Source organism: Amphiura filiformis, chromosome 19 (genome assembly GCF_039555335.1).
Source record: "Amphiura filiformis chromosome 19, Afil_fr2py, whole genome shotgun sequence".
Classification (NCBI taxonomy): Eukaryota; Metazoa; Echinodermata; class Ophiuroidea; order Amphilepidida; family Amphiuridae; genus Amphiura; species Amphiura filiformis.
In genome coordinates, this window is record NC_092646.1 from 48899835 (window position 1) to 48916505 (window position 16671).

Below are 16671 nucleotides of genomic sequence, written 5' to 3' on the forward strand. Positions count from 1 at the left end.
TCATTTATATCAAGTACCTATAATACATGCAACACTCTAAGAAATAAAGGTTCTAAAAGGGTTCCAAAGTTGTTCTCTCAGGAGAACCCTTAGAGGTTCTCTAAAGAACCAAAAATGGTTCCAAAACCATCGAAAATAGCCCCAAAAATGTGATACAGAACCACTTTTGGTTCTTTAGAGAACCTTTAAGGGTTCTCCAAAATTAAAGAACCTTTTTGAGGACAAAAAAGGTTCTATTTAGAACCTTTATTTCGCGGTCAATGTCAAGTGAAAGAGTGGTCGTTCTGATTAAGCGTCACCTTAAATAAACGTTAGTTTCTTTTACTTGATTTAATTTTAAACTTTCTCCGTCGTCACGATTGTCTGAACAATCCGGAGTGTGAACTTGCTTTCAATTTACCTACCCAAGCGAACAGACGTTACTCAAAACATTCTTGTAGATTTGGTCATCATATTTTACGGGTCAATTATTTCAAATATAATGGAAGTTGGATAAATTTAGATTAATTATAATTTGATGTCTGCTTTTTTTTTGGGGGGCTCTTGTGCTACTTCAGTGATTGAACACTTTTCTTGAAGGCCTACACAATTGCAATAGGATTTCAACAGGTGCATTTGTGTTTGCATTTTATTGGTATTTTGGTTTTACACGTGTTTACAAAAGAAGTGTTTGTTTTTTTAAACACTAAAATTTCTAAACACTGTTTTTTATAGAGTTGCTTTATGTGCAATGTAAAGAGTACATCATACGTAAGGCCAAGTAAATAAAAAACATGTTTCACGTCCTGGTTTTCGAAAGAAGGAAGGGGAGGGGGATTTTTATTTTTTATCGCAAAATCGGTGTAAAACCCCATACTTAGAGCTGTTTTAGCGCATAAAATAATGTCTGGAAAAAGGAGAAGGTCCCTTTTTATTTGGTTGTTCTGCGAGGTAGGATCCTCTGATGGTCTCAAAACCCGCCACAAGTGTTTCTTGTGTATTTCCAAGCCTATAGAAAGCATCTGAACTTCCTCTAGAAATATTTTTGAAAAATAAAAATATAATTGAAGAAACCTAGAAAAAGAAGTGGTTTATTTTTCTTATTTGGCCTAAATAGTACCGTGTAGTAAACGTATATACTTCTTTGTAATTGTCCAAATAACCAAGTTAGTGAACCGAAATGAAAAGATTCATGAGTGTCAAGGGCATGATCAGTATGCATGCATAATGAATTAGATGACCTTATTTGATAATCATAGACCATGACGCATGAACTTGATTTTTATTTTGAATGGTAAACACATAAATCTGTTTCCTAACTATTTTATTTTACATTTATTTTTATACTTTTGCATTAATTTCGATGTGTTGCGCGTAAGTGCATAGATTTCAATATTGTGTCACAAAGCCGAAGGATCACTATAGATGTTATTTTTATTACTGTTATTATTTATTTTAAAAGAAATGGGTTCTCGTTGAAGTCCATGGGTACACTCTAAATTTCAAGGATTTAAAATAAATCCTAAAGGATTGTGATTAGGGACCAATCAAGTATTAGATTTAAAACTAAAACTTACATATTTAAAATTCAATCTTACAGATTTAAAATTAAATCTTTAAAAATTCAAATTCAAATCTATAAGATTAGTTTTAAATCTAAAATTGATTGGTCCCTAATTACAATCCTTAAGGATTAATTTTTAAATCATTGTAATTTAGAGTGTAGTGACTGCTAATTGGTATTGGTAACGCTATAGATGTATATCCAGCCAGGGATCGATATAATGGGATAGGCATCGTAGTATTACGTAACACACCGAAAGATGTACACTCTAAATTACAAGGATTTAAATATAAATCCTTAAGACTGTAGTTAGGGACCAATCAATATTAGATTTAAAATTAATCTTATAGATTTGAATTTCAAATCTTAAAGATTTAATTTTAAATCTTAAAGATTTAATTTTAAATCTAGCACTTGATTGGTCCCTAATCACAGTCCCTTGGGATTTATTTTAAATCCTTGAAATTTAGAGTGTAGTTTAACTCTAGACAATAGGCGCCATATTGCAGGAGGGTTAGAGTTCATAGAGGAAACGTTAAAGGTTAGTAGATTAGGTCACCCAGGCACATCACTAATGTGTTTCACGAGTTGTAATATCGACAGGTAAAAACATTGATTTTGTAAAATTCTCCCGATTTTTAAAATTACTAAATAAGGTTAGTACTTCAAACCATTCTTTGATGAATCTATGCAATATGACGGTAATTTTGAAACATCTAAGAATCAATCTTAAACATCTTCATGATATTCATTTTTTGCGCATGGTCAAAGCATGCTCTTGCGCTATCCACAGACTATCCGGTGGAAACTTCAAAGCAACGATCATGCGTTAATATTTACAAAATGGCGAATGATGTAGTTTAAGGGTACATGCCACCAAATAGCTTTCCATAGACTTTACGTGCAAAACAGGGGTCACGTTTTAGGCTATAAGTCGAGTTACGTCTTACTTTGATATATATATTTGATATCATTTTAATCAGAACAAAATTCTGCATAACATATCTGAAAATGACACCATATTTTAGGTCTACTTTTTGAGACAAATAGCGCTATATAAAAAGACCCGATTTTCCCGTGTTTACGTCTGACTACTAACCGCGTTTTGACCTCGTGTGTTCATGCGCTCATCATCGTAAACATCACTCAAATTTTCGCGTTTTCTGTTCAAATTAGTAGAGATCACATTCACAAGTTCTAGCAAAACACGATTTGCAATACTAAAATTGTTAATATTGTACCGATTTTGCACATTTTTAAAAAGACAAGAAATGCTAATCAAGTAGGCCTACCCCCCCTCCATCGTCACTTTTAACCCGTTTTGTCCAAAAAGCAAATGTAATGAATGGCTATTTGAAATTAAATATTAATATAAATTAAACTTTGAATGTTATAACAATTTAAAATACTGGACAGTGGTATAAATAAAGCAAACTAGAAACTTAAATATCTTAAATCTAATTTTTTATGTAATTTATTAAAATTGAAGGCCAAAACTTGAGTTTAAATGACAAAAAAATTGGTTAAAAAATAACAATGAAATTGAAAAACTTCTTTGTAATTTAAACACCAATAAACAATGTTTTCAATATTTTGAAACTCTTCTTTATCCATGTCAAAAGGTTTCAAACTTCTACCAAAATCGCAACTTTTATTAAATTGGAAATAAAAGCAGGCCTATTCGCGGCAAACGCACATACAGCGAAAAACCTGGCGGCGTCCATGCACGCGCTTGTTGATGTCCTTTCTCATTTCTTCGCGTGCATTTTAAATAGATAAAGACGCGCGGAAAACGCATGGAATTGCTCCTTAAAGGGTACATGCCACCAAATAGCTTTCCATAGACTTTACGTGCAAAACAGAGGTCACGTTTTAGGCTATAAGTCGAGTTACGTCTTACTTTGAAATATATATTTGATATCATTTTAATCAGAACAAAATTCTGCATAACATATCTGAAAATGACACCATATTTTAGGTCTACTTTTTGAGACAAATAGCGCTATATAAAAAGACCCGATTTTCCCGTGTTTACGTCTGACTACTAACCGCGTTTTGACCTCGTGTGTTCATGCGCTCATCATCGTAAACATCACTCAAATTTTCGCGTTTTCTGTTCAAATTAGTAGAGATCACATTCACAAGTTCTAGCAAAACACGATTTGCAATACTAAAATTGTTAATATTGTACCGATTTTGCACATTTTTTATGCAAAGTTGGGACTATAGTCGTGATAAACTTTTACCGGAAACCGCTTCACACGCGGATTTAGTGGCATGAACCCTTGAAGAGGCTAAAACATCGTTTTTAGGCCTTGAAAATGATTTTGTTATCTTTTTCACTACATTTTGAATTACTTGTTAGAAATTTTGGGATATTTTCTTTCATACTTTGGACAGGATGCCGATTTCAAGCACAAGCATGATAGCCGACAATTGCCATTTTTCGTCATTTTTCTGCACATGAATGCACAATGGTTGCTGATTTGCTATTTTCATGAACATATTAATTGATGTTAATAGTAAACGTTCTTTGAACATCTTTTGCAAGTGCATAACTTCAAAATTAAAACATTCTCAGTACCTGCAGAATATTTAAAAAGACAAGAAATGCTAATCAAGTAGGCCTACCCCCCCCCCCTCCATCGTCACTTTTAACCCGTTTTGTCCAAAAAGCAAATGTAATGAATGGCTATTTGAAATTAAATATTAATATAAATTAAACTTTGAATGTTATAACAATTTAAAATACTGGACAGTGGTATAAATAAAGCAAACTAGAAACTTAAATATCTTAAATCTAATTTTTATGTAATTTATTAAAATTGAAGGCCAAAACTTGAGTTTAAATGACAAAAAAATTGGTTAAAAAATAACAATGAAATTGAAAAACTTCTTTGTAATTTAAACACCAATAAACAATGTTTTCAATATTTTGAAACTCTTCTTTATCCATGTCAAAAGGTTTCAAACTTCTACCAAAATCGCAACTTTTATTAAATTGGAAATAAAAGCAGGCCTATTCGCGGCAAACGCACATACAGCGAAAAACCTGGCGGCGTCCATGCACGCGCTTGTTGATGTCCTTTCTCATTTCTTCGCGTGCATTTTAAATAGATAAAGACGCGCGGAAAACGCATGGAATTGCTCCTTAAAGGGTACATGCCACCAAATAGCTTTCCATAGACTTTACGTGCAAAACAGGGGTCACGTTTTAGGCTATAAGTCGAGTTACGTCTTACTTTGAAATATATATTTGATATCATTTTAATCAGAACAAAATTCTGCATAACATATCTGAAAATGACACCATATTTTAGGTCTACTTTTTTGAGACAAATAGCGCTATATAAAAGACCCGATTTTCCCGTGTTTACGTCTGACTACTAACCGCGTTTTGACCTCGTGTGTTCATGCGCTCATCATCGTAAACATCACTCAAATTTTCGCGTTTTCTGTTCAAATTAGTAGAGATCACATTCACAAGTTCTAGCAAAACACGATTTGCAATACTAAAATTGTTAATATTGTACCGATTTTGCACATTTTTTATGCAAAGTTGGGACTATAGTCGTGATAAACTTTTACCGGAAACCGCTTCACACGCGGATTTAGTGGCATGAACCCTTAAGTCGAACAATAGCGTGACCGGCGTGACGTAGTTTTTGGCATTGTTCCTATATGCACTTTCACCCTCCTGATCCAGCGCTGATCTTGGAGTTGCCAGTTTGGTTTTTCTTCAAGGGATTTTCTTGATCCCTGTTTCAGAAACTCATCCAAAATGTGGGCTCTACATCTAGTGTTGGTTGCCAATTCGCTACTTGCACGGTTCCGCCATTATGCACTATGTGCGGGGAGAGCCTCGAACTGGCAGCATACATGAATGGGAATTGAACTAGTCATAACGTTCTGTGTAAGGTTAGGTACATAATTCTTCCTTTCATGTATGCTGCCAGTTCGAGGCTCTCCCCGCACATAGTGCATAATGGCGGAACCGTGCAAGTAGCGAATAGCAGTCACTACCGATCAAATGTTAATAAAGGCAACAGTGTTTGCTGAAACGTACACAGATAAGTGCAATTTCTGGATCAGATACTAAGAACCTTGTCTACTGAGTATAGGCCTATACCAATCCTGATGAATCTGCTCAATCAAAATTAAAACAACTTCACAAACATCTTTTAATATAAAATCGATGAATACGTTTAATATCCAATCCTTAAAATAACAAAATGAAAAGGTGTTTATAAAATAATGATATAAAATAAGAGACCCTGTAAAATAACAAATGAATGGGGAAATTATCAAATGAGCATCACATGCACTAATTCTAAGACAATACCGTAAAACCTCATCTACAAGCATATAGCCTGTTTTTGATAAAAGCTAAATTAATATGAAACAGCCGTAAATATGCCAATACAACAGATTGGTCTTACAATAGTACTTGTTTATATATGCATGTATCAGTAATTTATTTGCTCAAAATCCATAATGTTATAATTTTGTCGATGGATAGCGCCTGGATTAATTTAGCTTTCATCAAAAGCACTCTATATGCTTGTAGACGAAGTTTTACGGTATTACAGTTCGAAGGTTGAGAACCAAAAAGCAGTAACTCACAATGAAATCTAATCTTCGAGTTAAGTTTTTGAAGTTTCGAGTTTTTTGGTTCTCAACCCTCAAATCATTGTGTGACAGTATTTTGTAACAAACTATTCACCACATAAATAGTATTTTCTCGAATTTTCATACTTTCTGAATACGTGTGCGATTTACAATACGTAAAATATCGTTGTTTCTTCATAACGATGAATCCAAAGTTATCATGATTTGCACTTTGTGTTCTCCGACGATGAGGGCGACGTCATGGAATATTTAACAGAACCAGTTGGCGCTAAATGGTCTTGACGCCTCGTGTAAGGCACTTCAGTTTATATGGACGGTTTATATCGGGTTTTCGTCACTGTGGGGGAAATAATCATAATTATCGTCCATGACAGAAAAACCTCAAGGGTTGTTGTAGGGCCTACAGCCTCCAATTGTATACAATTTACATTATATGTTTTTTTTGTTGTTTTTTTATATTTTAACTTATCAACTGGGGACTTAAATGCACATCTCATCTAAACAAACGGACGGTCCCGGGTTGCAACAGTGACGTCCACGGCTGGGGTGTAAAGTCATAAAACGCCCACCGTACATACGCACCCCTACAAAATCCAGGAATACCACTACACAATAATTTAAAACATATTTGGCTCAATATCGAAGTTAAGTACTCTTTTCTAAGTTCGGTATAAAAGTATTGTATTACAATATTAAATGGCATACAATTTTCTGAATGTATGAACATAATTTCAGAAATTTTACAATAAAGATACAATTCGCAAAAAATGTCTCATTACGGAAAAAAAACAACAAATGCATGAGAAAAAATTGGACAAAGTGGTGTGCAAAATGAAGGGGCAAATCTTCTCGTTCTAGTATTAGTGGCATCAGTATCAATGTAGCTTACATGCTTTTAAAGGTAGAAGTTAAAAAGTGGTACATCACTGATGTACCACTTTTCCATACATGACATTTGCATACTACTTTGTCCAGTTTTTTCCCATTTCTTCACAAAATGCAAATAAATAAATAAATAATGTAATGGGTGTAGTACCCCCGTAAGTGTGGTGATATTTTAGCAGTATTTGTTACTTTCTATTGTGTTTAATACTCTTTCAAATTGACAAATTATAGTTTAAAAATACATCATAGATGTGAAGAGCTTAACATTGCAACATACTGTACGTTATTTTGAAAACATCGGCACTTTCTTCCTCATATACCGTAAAACCTCGTCTACAAGCATATATAGTGTTTTTGATGAAAGCTAAATTAATACGAAACAATCGTAAATGCGAATACAATAGATTGGTTGTTTGTGTATGCTTGAATCTGTAATTTATTTCTCAAACCCCAAAATGGCACCTGGATTAATTTAGCTTTCATCAGAAGCACTCTATATGCTTTATATAGGTTTTACGGTATATACTACTAAAAGTATATTCATGTCAATAAACTATTTATTCCACTCGATTCAAACTATCAATACTTGAAATGGGGCATACAAAGACAAAAATAAAATCAAAAATAAATGATTGGCATGCAGTTTTACATTTCGTTTGAAACAACACCACCCCAGTATAATCGGAGCCAGCGATAAAAATACTAGTACATGTATGCGTCTGACATTACCTGTCAATCAAACTCAGAAACAATTTATTAACGAATTGTCACGTGATTGAGTTTCTGAACGCGGCGCGCCGCGGCGGTAAAACAGTGTGCCTTATGGTTAATTTTGCACCTTCAAACATACTTTCCTGAAGGCGCCATGTCGGTTAATTTTGCACCTTCAAACATACTTTCCTGAAGGCGCCATGTCAACAATGCCTTGGAAAAGTATTGTATAATTTTTCACATTTCTACGATTCCTTTTCTCCGATGAAGGCACCAGATGAATCCACCTTCCTCATAAGCGCTACGAACTAACTAAGAGTCGCAGGGAGTTTGATTGACATTGACGTCATACGCAAACTAGTCTTTTAATTAAGTCTTGGATTATAAGACTTTTGACATTTCTGATTTGAAACATCTTTGGTAAGATCAGAGAAGTTGTCCCCTTCTCTATAAAGTATTGCAATTCTATATACTCACGTACTGCTATCTCTGTAAAGCTTACACATGTAATGTGCAAATAAATCTAGCCCAAAATATGTCGTTCATGAGAACAATATACAAATTAAGTAAGAAAGGAATAGACCTAATAGTCTACACTGTGATAGTCTAGGAGCAAGGGGTTTTGAAAAATGGTTGAGTTCAACACCCATGTCAACCAATCTTTGATACCATGTGGTGTTAATATAGACCCTCTAGATCACTGCTAGGGGGTAGTGGACTAAAATTGTAGGGTACGTTTTTAACTAGAGGTCACGAAAGGTCACCACACATGGGTAAAAAACTCAAAATGCTTCGATCTTGTTGGAAGATATCAAATTACTCATCTGATGACAAGGATAAAAAAATGTATAGTTTGTACTATCTACAATGTACGACCTATCGTTATTGAGTTCTAATTTGAGTCCATTACCCCCTAGCAGTGATCTAGAGGGTGTATCCTAACACCTCATGGTATTAAACATTGGTTGACACGGGTGTTGAACTCGATCCTTAACTAAGGCCCGTATGAGATTTTTAAAAAATATGATCAACACGTATGTATTGGTACCTAAAGATAATTCAAAACCTAATCAACAACACCCTTGAATCGAATAATTTTTATCGGACACTTTATATCCGATAATTTAAGAGAAACTATTCTCCGTCATCATCAGTGTAATGTTGTCGATTGACTGACTGTGCTATTCTAGTTGAAATCAATACACCCTCATAGAAGACATGACTTTATAATTTGGGATAATTTGTCACACATGGAGTGTGCATTTCAAACGGAGTTACCAGAATGGGTGCACTCCATTTAAAATCTACACTACACCCCTTGTGTCGGAGATTTAGGTCATGTCTTCCATAGATGGTGTATGGATTTCAACTAATACATGTATACCGTAAAACCTCGTCTACAAGCATATAGAGTGCTTCTGATGAATACTAAATTAATCCAGGCGCCATTATGGAGTTTGAGCAAATAAATTACAGATCCAAGCATATACAAACAAATATTATTGTGAGACCAATCTATTGTATTGGCATATTTGCGCATGTATCGCATTAATTTAGCTTTCATCAAAAACACTATGCTTGTAGACGAGGTTTTACGGTAGTCCATTAATGCATGTCTACTTTGTCTACTATACATCCGGACGTTGACATGTTTCTTTGTTTTTTCAGATGTTGTTTCTAGTATAATCTTAAGTTTTGCAAAGAGGACAAACTTTTGTCACAAAAGTGACTGTGGCTATGCATGAAGAAAAAGAATACATCTGAGTCACACCCTTAGCAACAGGGGCCACGAACTTTCCACAATGTACGATTCTCTAGAAAGTTAGAAACACTATTTGAAAGGACAAAATGGACATCGCCAACGTCTGGGAGAAGCCGTGTTTCATCATTCAGTCAATCAAGAGTATTACACACTGACGGTGGAAAATGATTTTTCCGAAATTATTCGAATCAAAAATGTAAGTGCTATTTATCAGTTTAGACCATCTTTGATGAAATCGAGGGCTTAGAGCCAGAACCACCTATGTCCATTTGTTTTCTCAATTACATGTTACTCATTTCAGCAACAAATGGACGGTTAATTAAGCCCTCCATAATAAATGCAAGTGACTTTGGGGTATATGCATGGTCACTTGAACAGTTAGTTAGACGCAGGCGACCATGCATAATATACCCCAAAGTCACTTACATTTTCTTATGGAGAGCAGAATTAACCGTCCATTTGTTACCGAAATGAGTAACAAGTAATTGAGAAAACAAAATGGACATAGGTGGTTCTGGCTCTAAGCCCTCGAAATACAAGTCAATGTCTTTTTTCATATATGAATACTGTTAAGCACTCCAAATATCTGTCATGACCCCGGGTCATGACCTGACCGACATACTTTTGGTATTTTATATCAGAATACAATTCAAACGTGTTATATGAATATAAAATGAATTCCTTTAAATAGCTCACAAGATTAACGCTATCAGTTCAAACATCAGGCAATATATTCAACCCAACTGGTTTTTTAAAATCTAACTCTGCGTAAATAACTTTATCACTCTTTGTCGCGCCAGATGTAGTCGATGGTACAGACATAACTTGGGAAGCACCTGATGATGTGGCAGCATTCAAATCTGGATTCTCTGACGGTGGGAGCTGCAATTGATGTAGTTCCTCCCAACTGTTCATATCTTGGGACACAGGTCGCGATGTAACGTTCTTCTTATAGAGACTTTGTCCTCCTGATCGCCTGACATCACTATCCCTACTACTTAGATTGTTATCAAGATCATTCAGGGAAGCAGATGCCGGTTCATCTGAAGATGTTCCAACAATATCTAGAGATATATCATTGGCATCAATTGATATATCAGCATGACCACTCTGTCCAGATGTATCCTGTTGTGACGAAGACGCAGCTGATGTGTCAATATTGAGCTGTTTTAACGATTTCGCATCCTCGTCAGTCTGTCTTCCACGTTTCTTAGCACCATTGGATTGTACTTGATAGTTCGATTGTCTATTACTTCGTGGTTGTTGCTTGCTGTTACGCGGTTGCTGTTTTTGAGAACTTGTTTTACCAGTAGTTTTACCAGTTGTTTTACTACTAGGCGATTTCACAAAATTGGTCATGGTTAGCTTTTTCTTACCAGTGACAGTTTTATCTTTGGTACGATCGTCAATATTGCCTTGTAACGTGGTATTCGATGACGTACGTCGTAATGGAGCACCTGGTACTTCTAGTTGACGAGGAGCACGCTCTCGGGTCGTCTTTGAGCGAGTAACTCCCTGTCCTTCGCGTCGTTTCTCTTGTTGACGTGGACGTCGAGAGTTCCCAGATCGATCTACAACTGATTTTGATTTTGGTATTCTTTTATTAGCAGTGTTCACTGGAGCAGGAGCCGTAGGTATGACATCAGGAGGGGGACTTCTTCCAATGCCATCATCAGTGCCATCGTCACTGTCATGATGAATAGGGTAAAACAGAGGCGCACCATTCTGCAGTGCTGCCATGTCTAACACCGTCTGAGGGGGCGGTGGCTCCCGATGGCACATTCGGCATCGTCGATGCCTGAACACAACGACAATAAGAGTTAAAAACAACATAGATACAACCACACTTAGTAGCCCTACAATTACATATGGAATGTAAGCGCCTGTTTTAGAAGAGTTGCCAACAATTTCAATTGGACCGATTGTACATAGCTCACTTTGGGACATTCCACTTATCATAGCAATACACGTAAACGTTGGACTTTCACTATCTGTTATAGATTCTGAATAAGTCAATGATACGGCGTTACCGGTGACACTTTTTTCTGCTCCTGTCAATATGACGCCATTTTTCTGCCATAGAAGCTCTGTCCTTCCATCGCCATCTGATGTACATATCATCTGCACTTCATCTCCGTCTCTTACCATGCTTACTGCTGGATAACTAACACACGATGGCTTCCATGATTCGGGTAATAGATTCAATGTAGCAGTTCTAGACGCTGTTAGGTTGAAAGAACAAAAATACGAAGTATCTGAGTCTGATAGTGTTGTGTAGTCCATGACCAAATCGAAGACGCCATGCGTGGAACCTATGAAAAAACGGTCTTCCTGTCCACTTTTAATTTCTTCGGCTTGATTGTTTTTGATTTGATACCAGATAGCTACCTTAGGTGACACCTGTTGTAGGACGTCTTGATTCACGCGGCAGTTTAACTGCACCCGATTACCAAGGATTACTGAAACATCTGCAGGTTGCTCTCGGAAGATTTCACCTGCAGCATCCACCGCGTAGACGAGCATTAATAGTAATGCTAAGAGATGTGACAATGAAAGCCGGAATAGGAGTTGGCTGACCATTGTGGGATGGAGTGTTTGTCAGTTATGGACATTCATGGTTATCTTGGTTGCTATCTGTCACACATTCGGGCTGAAAGAAAGAAAGAAAGAAAAAACCACAATGTTACTTGTAATATTACTTCTTGGTGATAATTGGTCTATAGAGGGTATGCAATACTACGTCACTCATGACAGAGTCATCCTCATTTAAATAAAGTTCTGTCCTCCGTAAGGTACCCAGGGTAATTCGCATGATAATACAATAAAACAGAGAATAGGTATGAATGGTTGTGGAATCGATCTAGAGACCTGTCCCTCTGTCATCTTAAGCTATCTTAGAACTGTCCTCCAACATGTCTGCCATTTCAATTGTTATACCGTTCCGGTTGGTTTATTGCATAGGGTCTATTCCAGTTAGTACATCCCCAAATGGAAGACATGACCTTAATCGAGTTAATCACTCATACCTGGGGTGTCGATTTCAAATGCAGGTAACCGCATTTGAAATTCGCACTCCATGTCTGGAAGGCTAACTTAGTAACAAGAGTAAGGTCCCCGGGGTAAGATCATACATGTCTTATCGAAATCAGAATTCTCAATCCACATTCACGTGAGTCATCTGGACATTATTTGATCTTAGACCAGGTCAAGATCTTGACAAAGACCACAGATTGTTTGAGCGAGGCGTCAAGGCCCGGAGGCAGTGCAATTCAACCACCTCTCAACAAAGACGGGAAAGATACAAACTTCCAGTACGAGACTGTGATCAAGTCTGTCTAAGGTTAAAATATCACGACCTGATGATACACATCAGTCTCACTCTCGCTGATATGAAGTTCCATCTGACAATACTGAGGTAGGAATACTTTCTTGTGTTTGGATCAAAACTTTAAAACTTTATCACACCAGGCCCTTGTTTGTTTGAATTTCACTCCCGAGGTAGTATGTTTGAAGTTAACAATTTCCACATATCGAGGGTTAGCTCAAGAAGGCCCTATCTGCAATTTGCTACCAGGTGTCATATTTTGGACGTTTACAGTATATAGAATGCAGACATTGTCTATAGAGTTGCAGATTGGCCCTTCTCGTCCTAACTCCTTGAATGACAAATTGACTGGTATATATGAAACTTTGTTAGCATCAAATAAAAATAATTGCAAAGAATTATTTGAGGAAATTTGACGGGCAATGTGCAGAGTTAGTCCCAAATGCCCTTTCTGCAATAGATGTACAAGAGACATTTGACAATTCCTACATTCTATAAAAAAAAATGACACCAGGCATCTCTTGCAGATGAAACCTCCTGAGCTCCTTGATTTTTTCACTGATACTGGAAAGAAGCTGTAATTTATTTAAATGTAGGCCCTATTTCACTCCAAAAGGTAGCTAAAGGTACTAGTATACATGGGGTATCGTATACATTATACATTGTAGCATCTTGTCATGTAGTCTTCATCCATCGAAACATCAGGCGGTCCATCGTAATGGGCTAAATATATTCAAATTGAAATCCATACACTCCTATGGAAGACATGACCTTAGTTTCCCATAAAGTTTCCCATTTAGATTGTCTCATTTGAAATTAACACTCCCTTTGTAGAAAATTAAGATCATGTCTTCCACAAGGGGTGTATTGGATTCAGCTAGAATAGCCCAAGATCATGAAGATAATTTCCTCAATTGATATGTCAATCAAAACTTGACAACATGATAACAAGCCGTATCGAGAAAGACCACTGTTCGATCTCATCACTTTGCATGTCATTAAAAATATCAAATAAATATGCAATGATATGTGTGCCATTCTTATAATATTTTTGGGGCTTTGTCTTATCAAACACTTAAATATGTTAGTCTTTGAAGCAAGATTTCAGCTTCTTAACAATTATTATGACATCTACAGACCTGGAGTCCTGCAGCGATACATAGGGATGGATCATGAGTTTAAGAAATCAAAAGTATGAGCTTAACCCTAGAACTACGAAGGGGCCCCTAAGGTTTTTATCCGTCATAAAAAACGCACGCGCCTTACGCCCAAACGACCTAAGCTAATCGTAGAGCCATCCTTTGCGCTCATTATCATTTAGTGATAAAATTGTTACCCCAGCACCTTACCCGGGGTAGGATCGGTAATCAAAGATTACCATACCACAGACTTACGTGCCCGGCTTACGTGACTATAATTAATATAAATTTCTTGATTTTTAAGCTATTTTAGTAGGGTACTGATTTCCCCTGATTTCATGCTTCCGGGATTTCCCCAAGTACTCCGCCCCTCCCACACCGGGACATTGCCACCCGAAATGGATCAAAAGATTGCTCATGATAAATGTGTTCGAAAACGACACTACGAGAAAGTGTTTGGAACCAAACTTAAAAATAATAATAAAGTCCTTTAGTTTTATACATTAAAAAACGCGGAATTTATGTAAAGCATAGGCCGCAACGAACATAACATTCCGCCATTAACTATGCATTTTAGTGCCATTATCATCTCTGATGTAAATAAGCATAATTTGCTAAATTAAATTAGCAAAGCTTAATGACAATAACCATGATAACCGCTTAGACCAAATATTTATTATAATCTATATAGTTCCTTAATGCCTCCCATTAATCAGTGACTTTATTAACGACTCTTTACTTTAATATATATACATATATATAACACTGCACTTACCTTCACTTAAGCTACTATTTTACGCTTCTCTCGGCATACTGAATATCGGCTATGACGGTACATGCACCAACGTACTTTTCCTATTATGGTCTCAGTATTTTACATATACACCTGTTGAAATAGGTACTCATGGAAATGTTACGCGGCAACTAAAAACAAACAGACAGACAAACCCACTGGGCAGAAAAAAAACAAGTCTACCGAGCCGGTATTAATTTTTACACTTGATCAAAAATTTCACTTTGTTTTGTATACGCCCTATGAGTAATGTGTACTGTCAACGATTTAAATCACCTGTGCCTGCCTATTCATAACGGTCAGACGTATTGTATTATTCTATTGTTAAAATGCTTTACATAGTGAAAGGGCCATTTAAATCGACAAGGACGAGTGAACGGAAATAGTATACTAGTTTGCATTCGTTTAAAAACCTCTGAGGATATAATATTCAATAAATAAACAAAGCTAAATACAACATAATTGTCAGAATTACCAATTAACAACATTTTTTTAAACGCACACTGCGTCTAAGCCAATAATATTTTGTAATAGTGTTGTTGGAGGGAGATAGCGTTGTTGTTGTTAAATGGATATAAATAATATAAGACCAATATGTACGTCTACGGTAGACGAATTTTAATATGAATGGGTTGAATATAACGGGTATTTGATGATGCGATGAAGCATGGAATAACAGAGACAAGTAACAAGTGCAGCAGGCAACAAGTGGATCATGTAGTACATGTACGAGTGGGTGCAAAAAAAATTGTAATATAAAAAAATCAGTATTTTTTTACGGTGTGCTATTTATGTTTTTACTGCGTAGGGGTGTCATGAACTTATTTTCCAAAATGAAATAAAATGGCAATGCATTACAATGCAATAAAAATGCAATAAAAGGGAATAAACTGCAATGCTGTGAAATAAAATGAGTTGAGATGACCTGAAACGCCCAGGCTGAAATGAAATGAAATGAGACGAGATGGGATGAGATGAGATGAGATGAGATTAAAAAAATATAATTTAAAAAAAATAACGAAACAAAAAGAAATAAAATGAAAAAAAAACCCATGAAATGAATTCAATGGAATGAATATATGAAATGAAACAAAGAATATTTACATTTTTTTTAAATGGTTACAAAGTTTGCACTTTTTAAAAACAAGATTAGGGTTCAAGTTTAACCATCGAGCTACTAATTAGTAGCTACCATGGTTTAAATTATTAATATATTATATAATGTTTTATTCAGTTTTAATCATTTATGAAAGTTTGCTCTCTTTGATGTGTAATTAAGTTGTTGTTTGTTTCTTGTGTTTTTTTATTAATTCACAGTCGGTAGTGCTATGACCATGGACGTATAAAATATTATTTCATCAACATTTTTACAGTGACACTTGATTTTTTGTCGCGCAGATACAAAACTGATGGTGATGCAAACAGTGCATAAGGGCATCATTTCGTGTCATAATGCTGCATAGCAAAATTGCAACAAAGTTATCAATTTGGTTAGATTTTGTAGCAAAATTAATTCAGTTTATTTACAAAACAACATCCAAAATAATAACGCCATAACAACTGCAACACTTAAAGTACGCGGATATGCATGACATGGAAGAATTCAAGCGATACCAATTTATATGTTACCTTTGACCCAGAGATCAATAATAATTATCAATACTATTATGATTCATTTCATTTGTATATCAGAGGAGGAGTCAACTGATTAGTGACCCAGAACCACGATATTCAATACGGCAACGGGAAAAGTTGCATGGATTGCCAGTTTAAAACCCTTATTAAACCAAAAATATCAGATAGTTAATTTTTATTTCACGCTGGCAACAGGGCAACTGTTGCCAGTTTGTTTCCATCCAAGTTGTCTCATGGCATATCGTCATC

At 35.8% G+C, this 16671-nt stretch overlaps 1 protein-coding gene across 1 annotated transcript; it reads right to left on the reverse strand.

Annotated features, from left to right (window-relative positions):
• Positions 1-6966: 6966 nt before the first annotated feature.
• Positions 6967-15077, reverse strand: LOC140141418 (uncharacterized). Its single transcript, XM_072163267.1, has 2 exons — positions 14770-15077; positions 6967-12180 (listed from the first exon to the last, which is right to left on the reverse strand). Exon 2 carries the CDS (start codon positions 12108-12110, stop codon positions 10245-10247), a length of 1866 nt encoding a protein of 621 aa, XP_072019368.1. The 5' UTR covers positions 12111-12180; positions 14770-15077; the 3' UTR covers positions 6967-10244.
• Positions 15078-16671: the final 1594 nt, after the last annotated feature.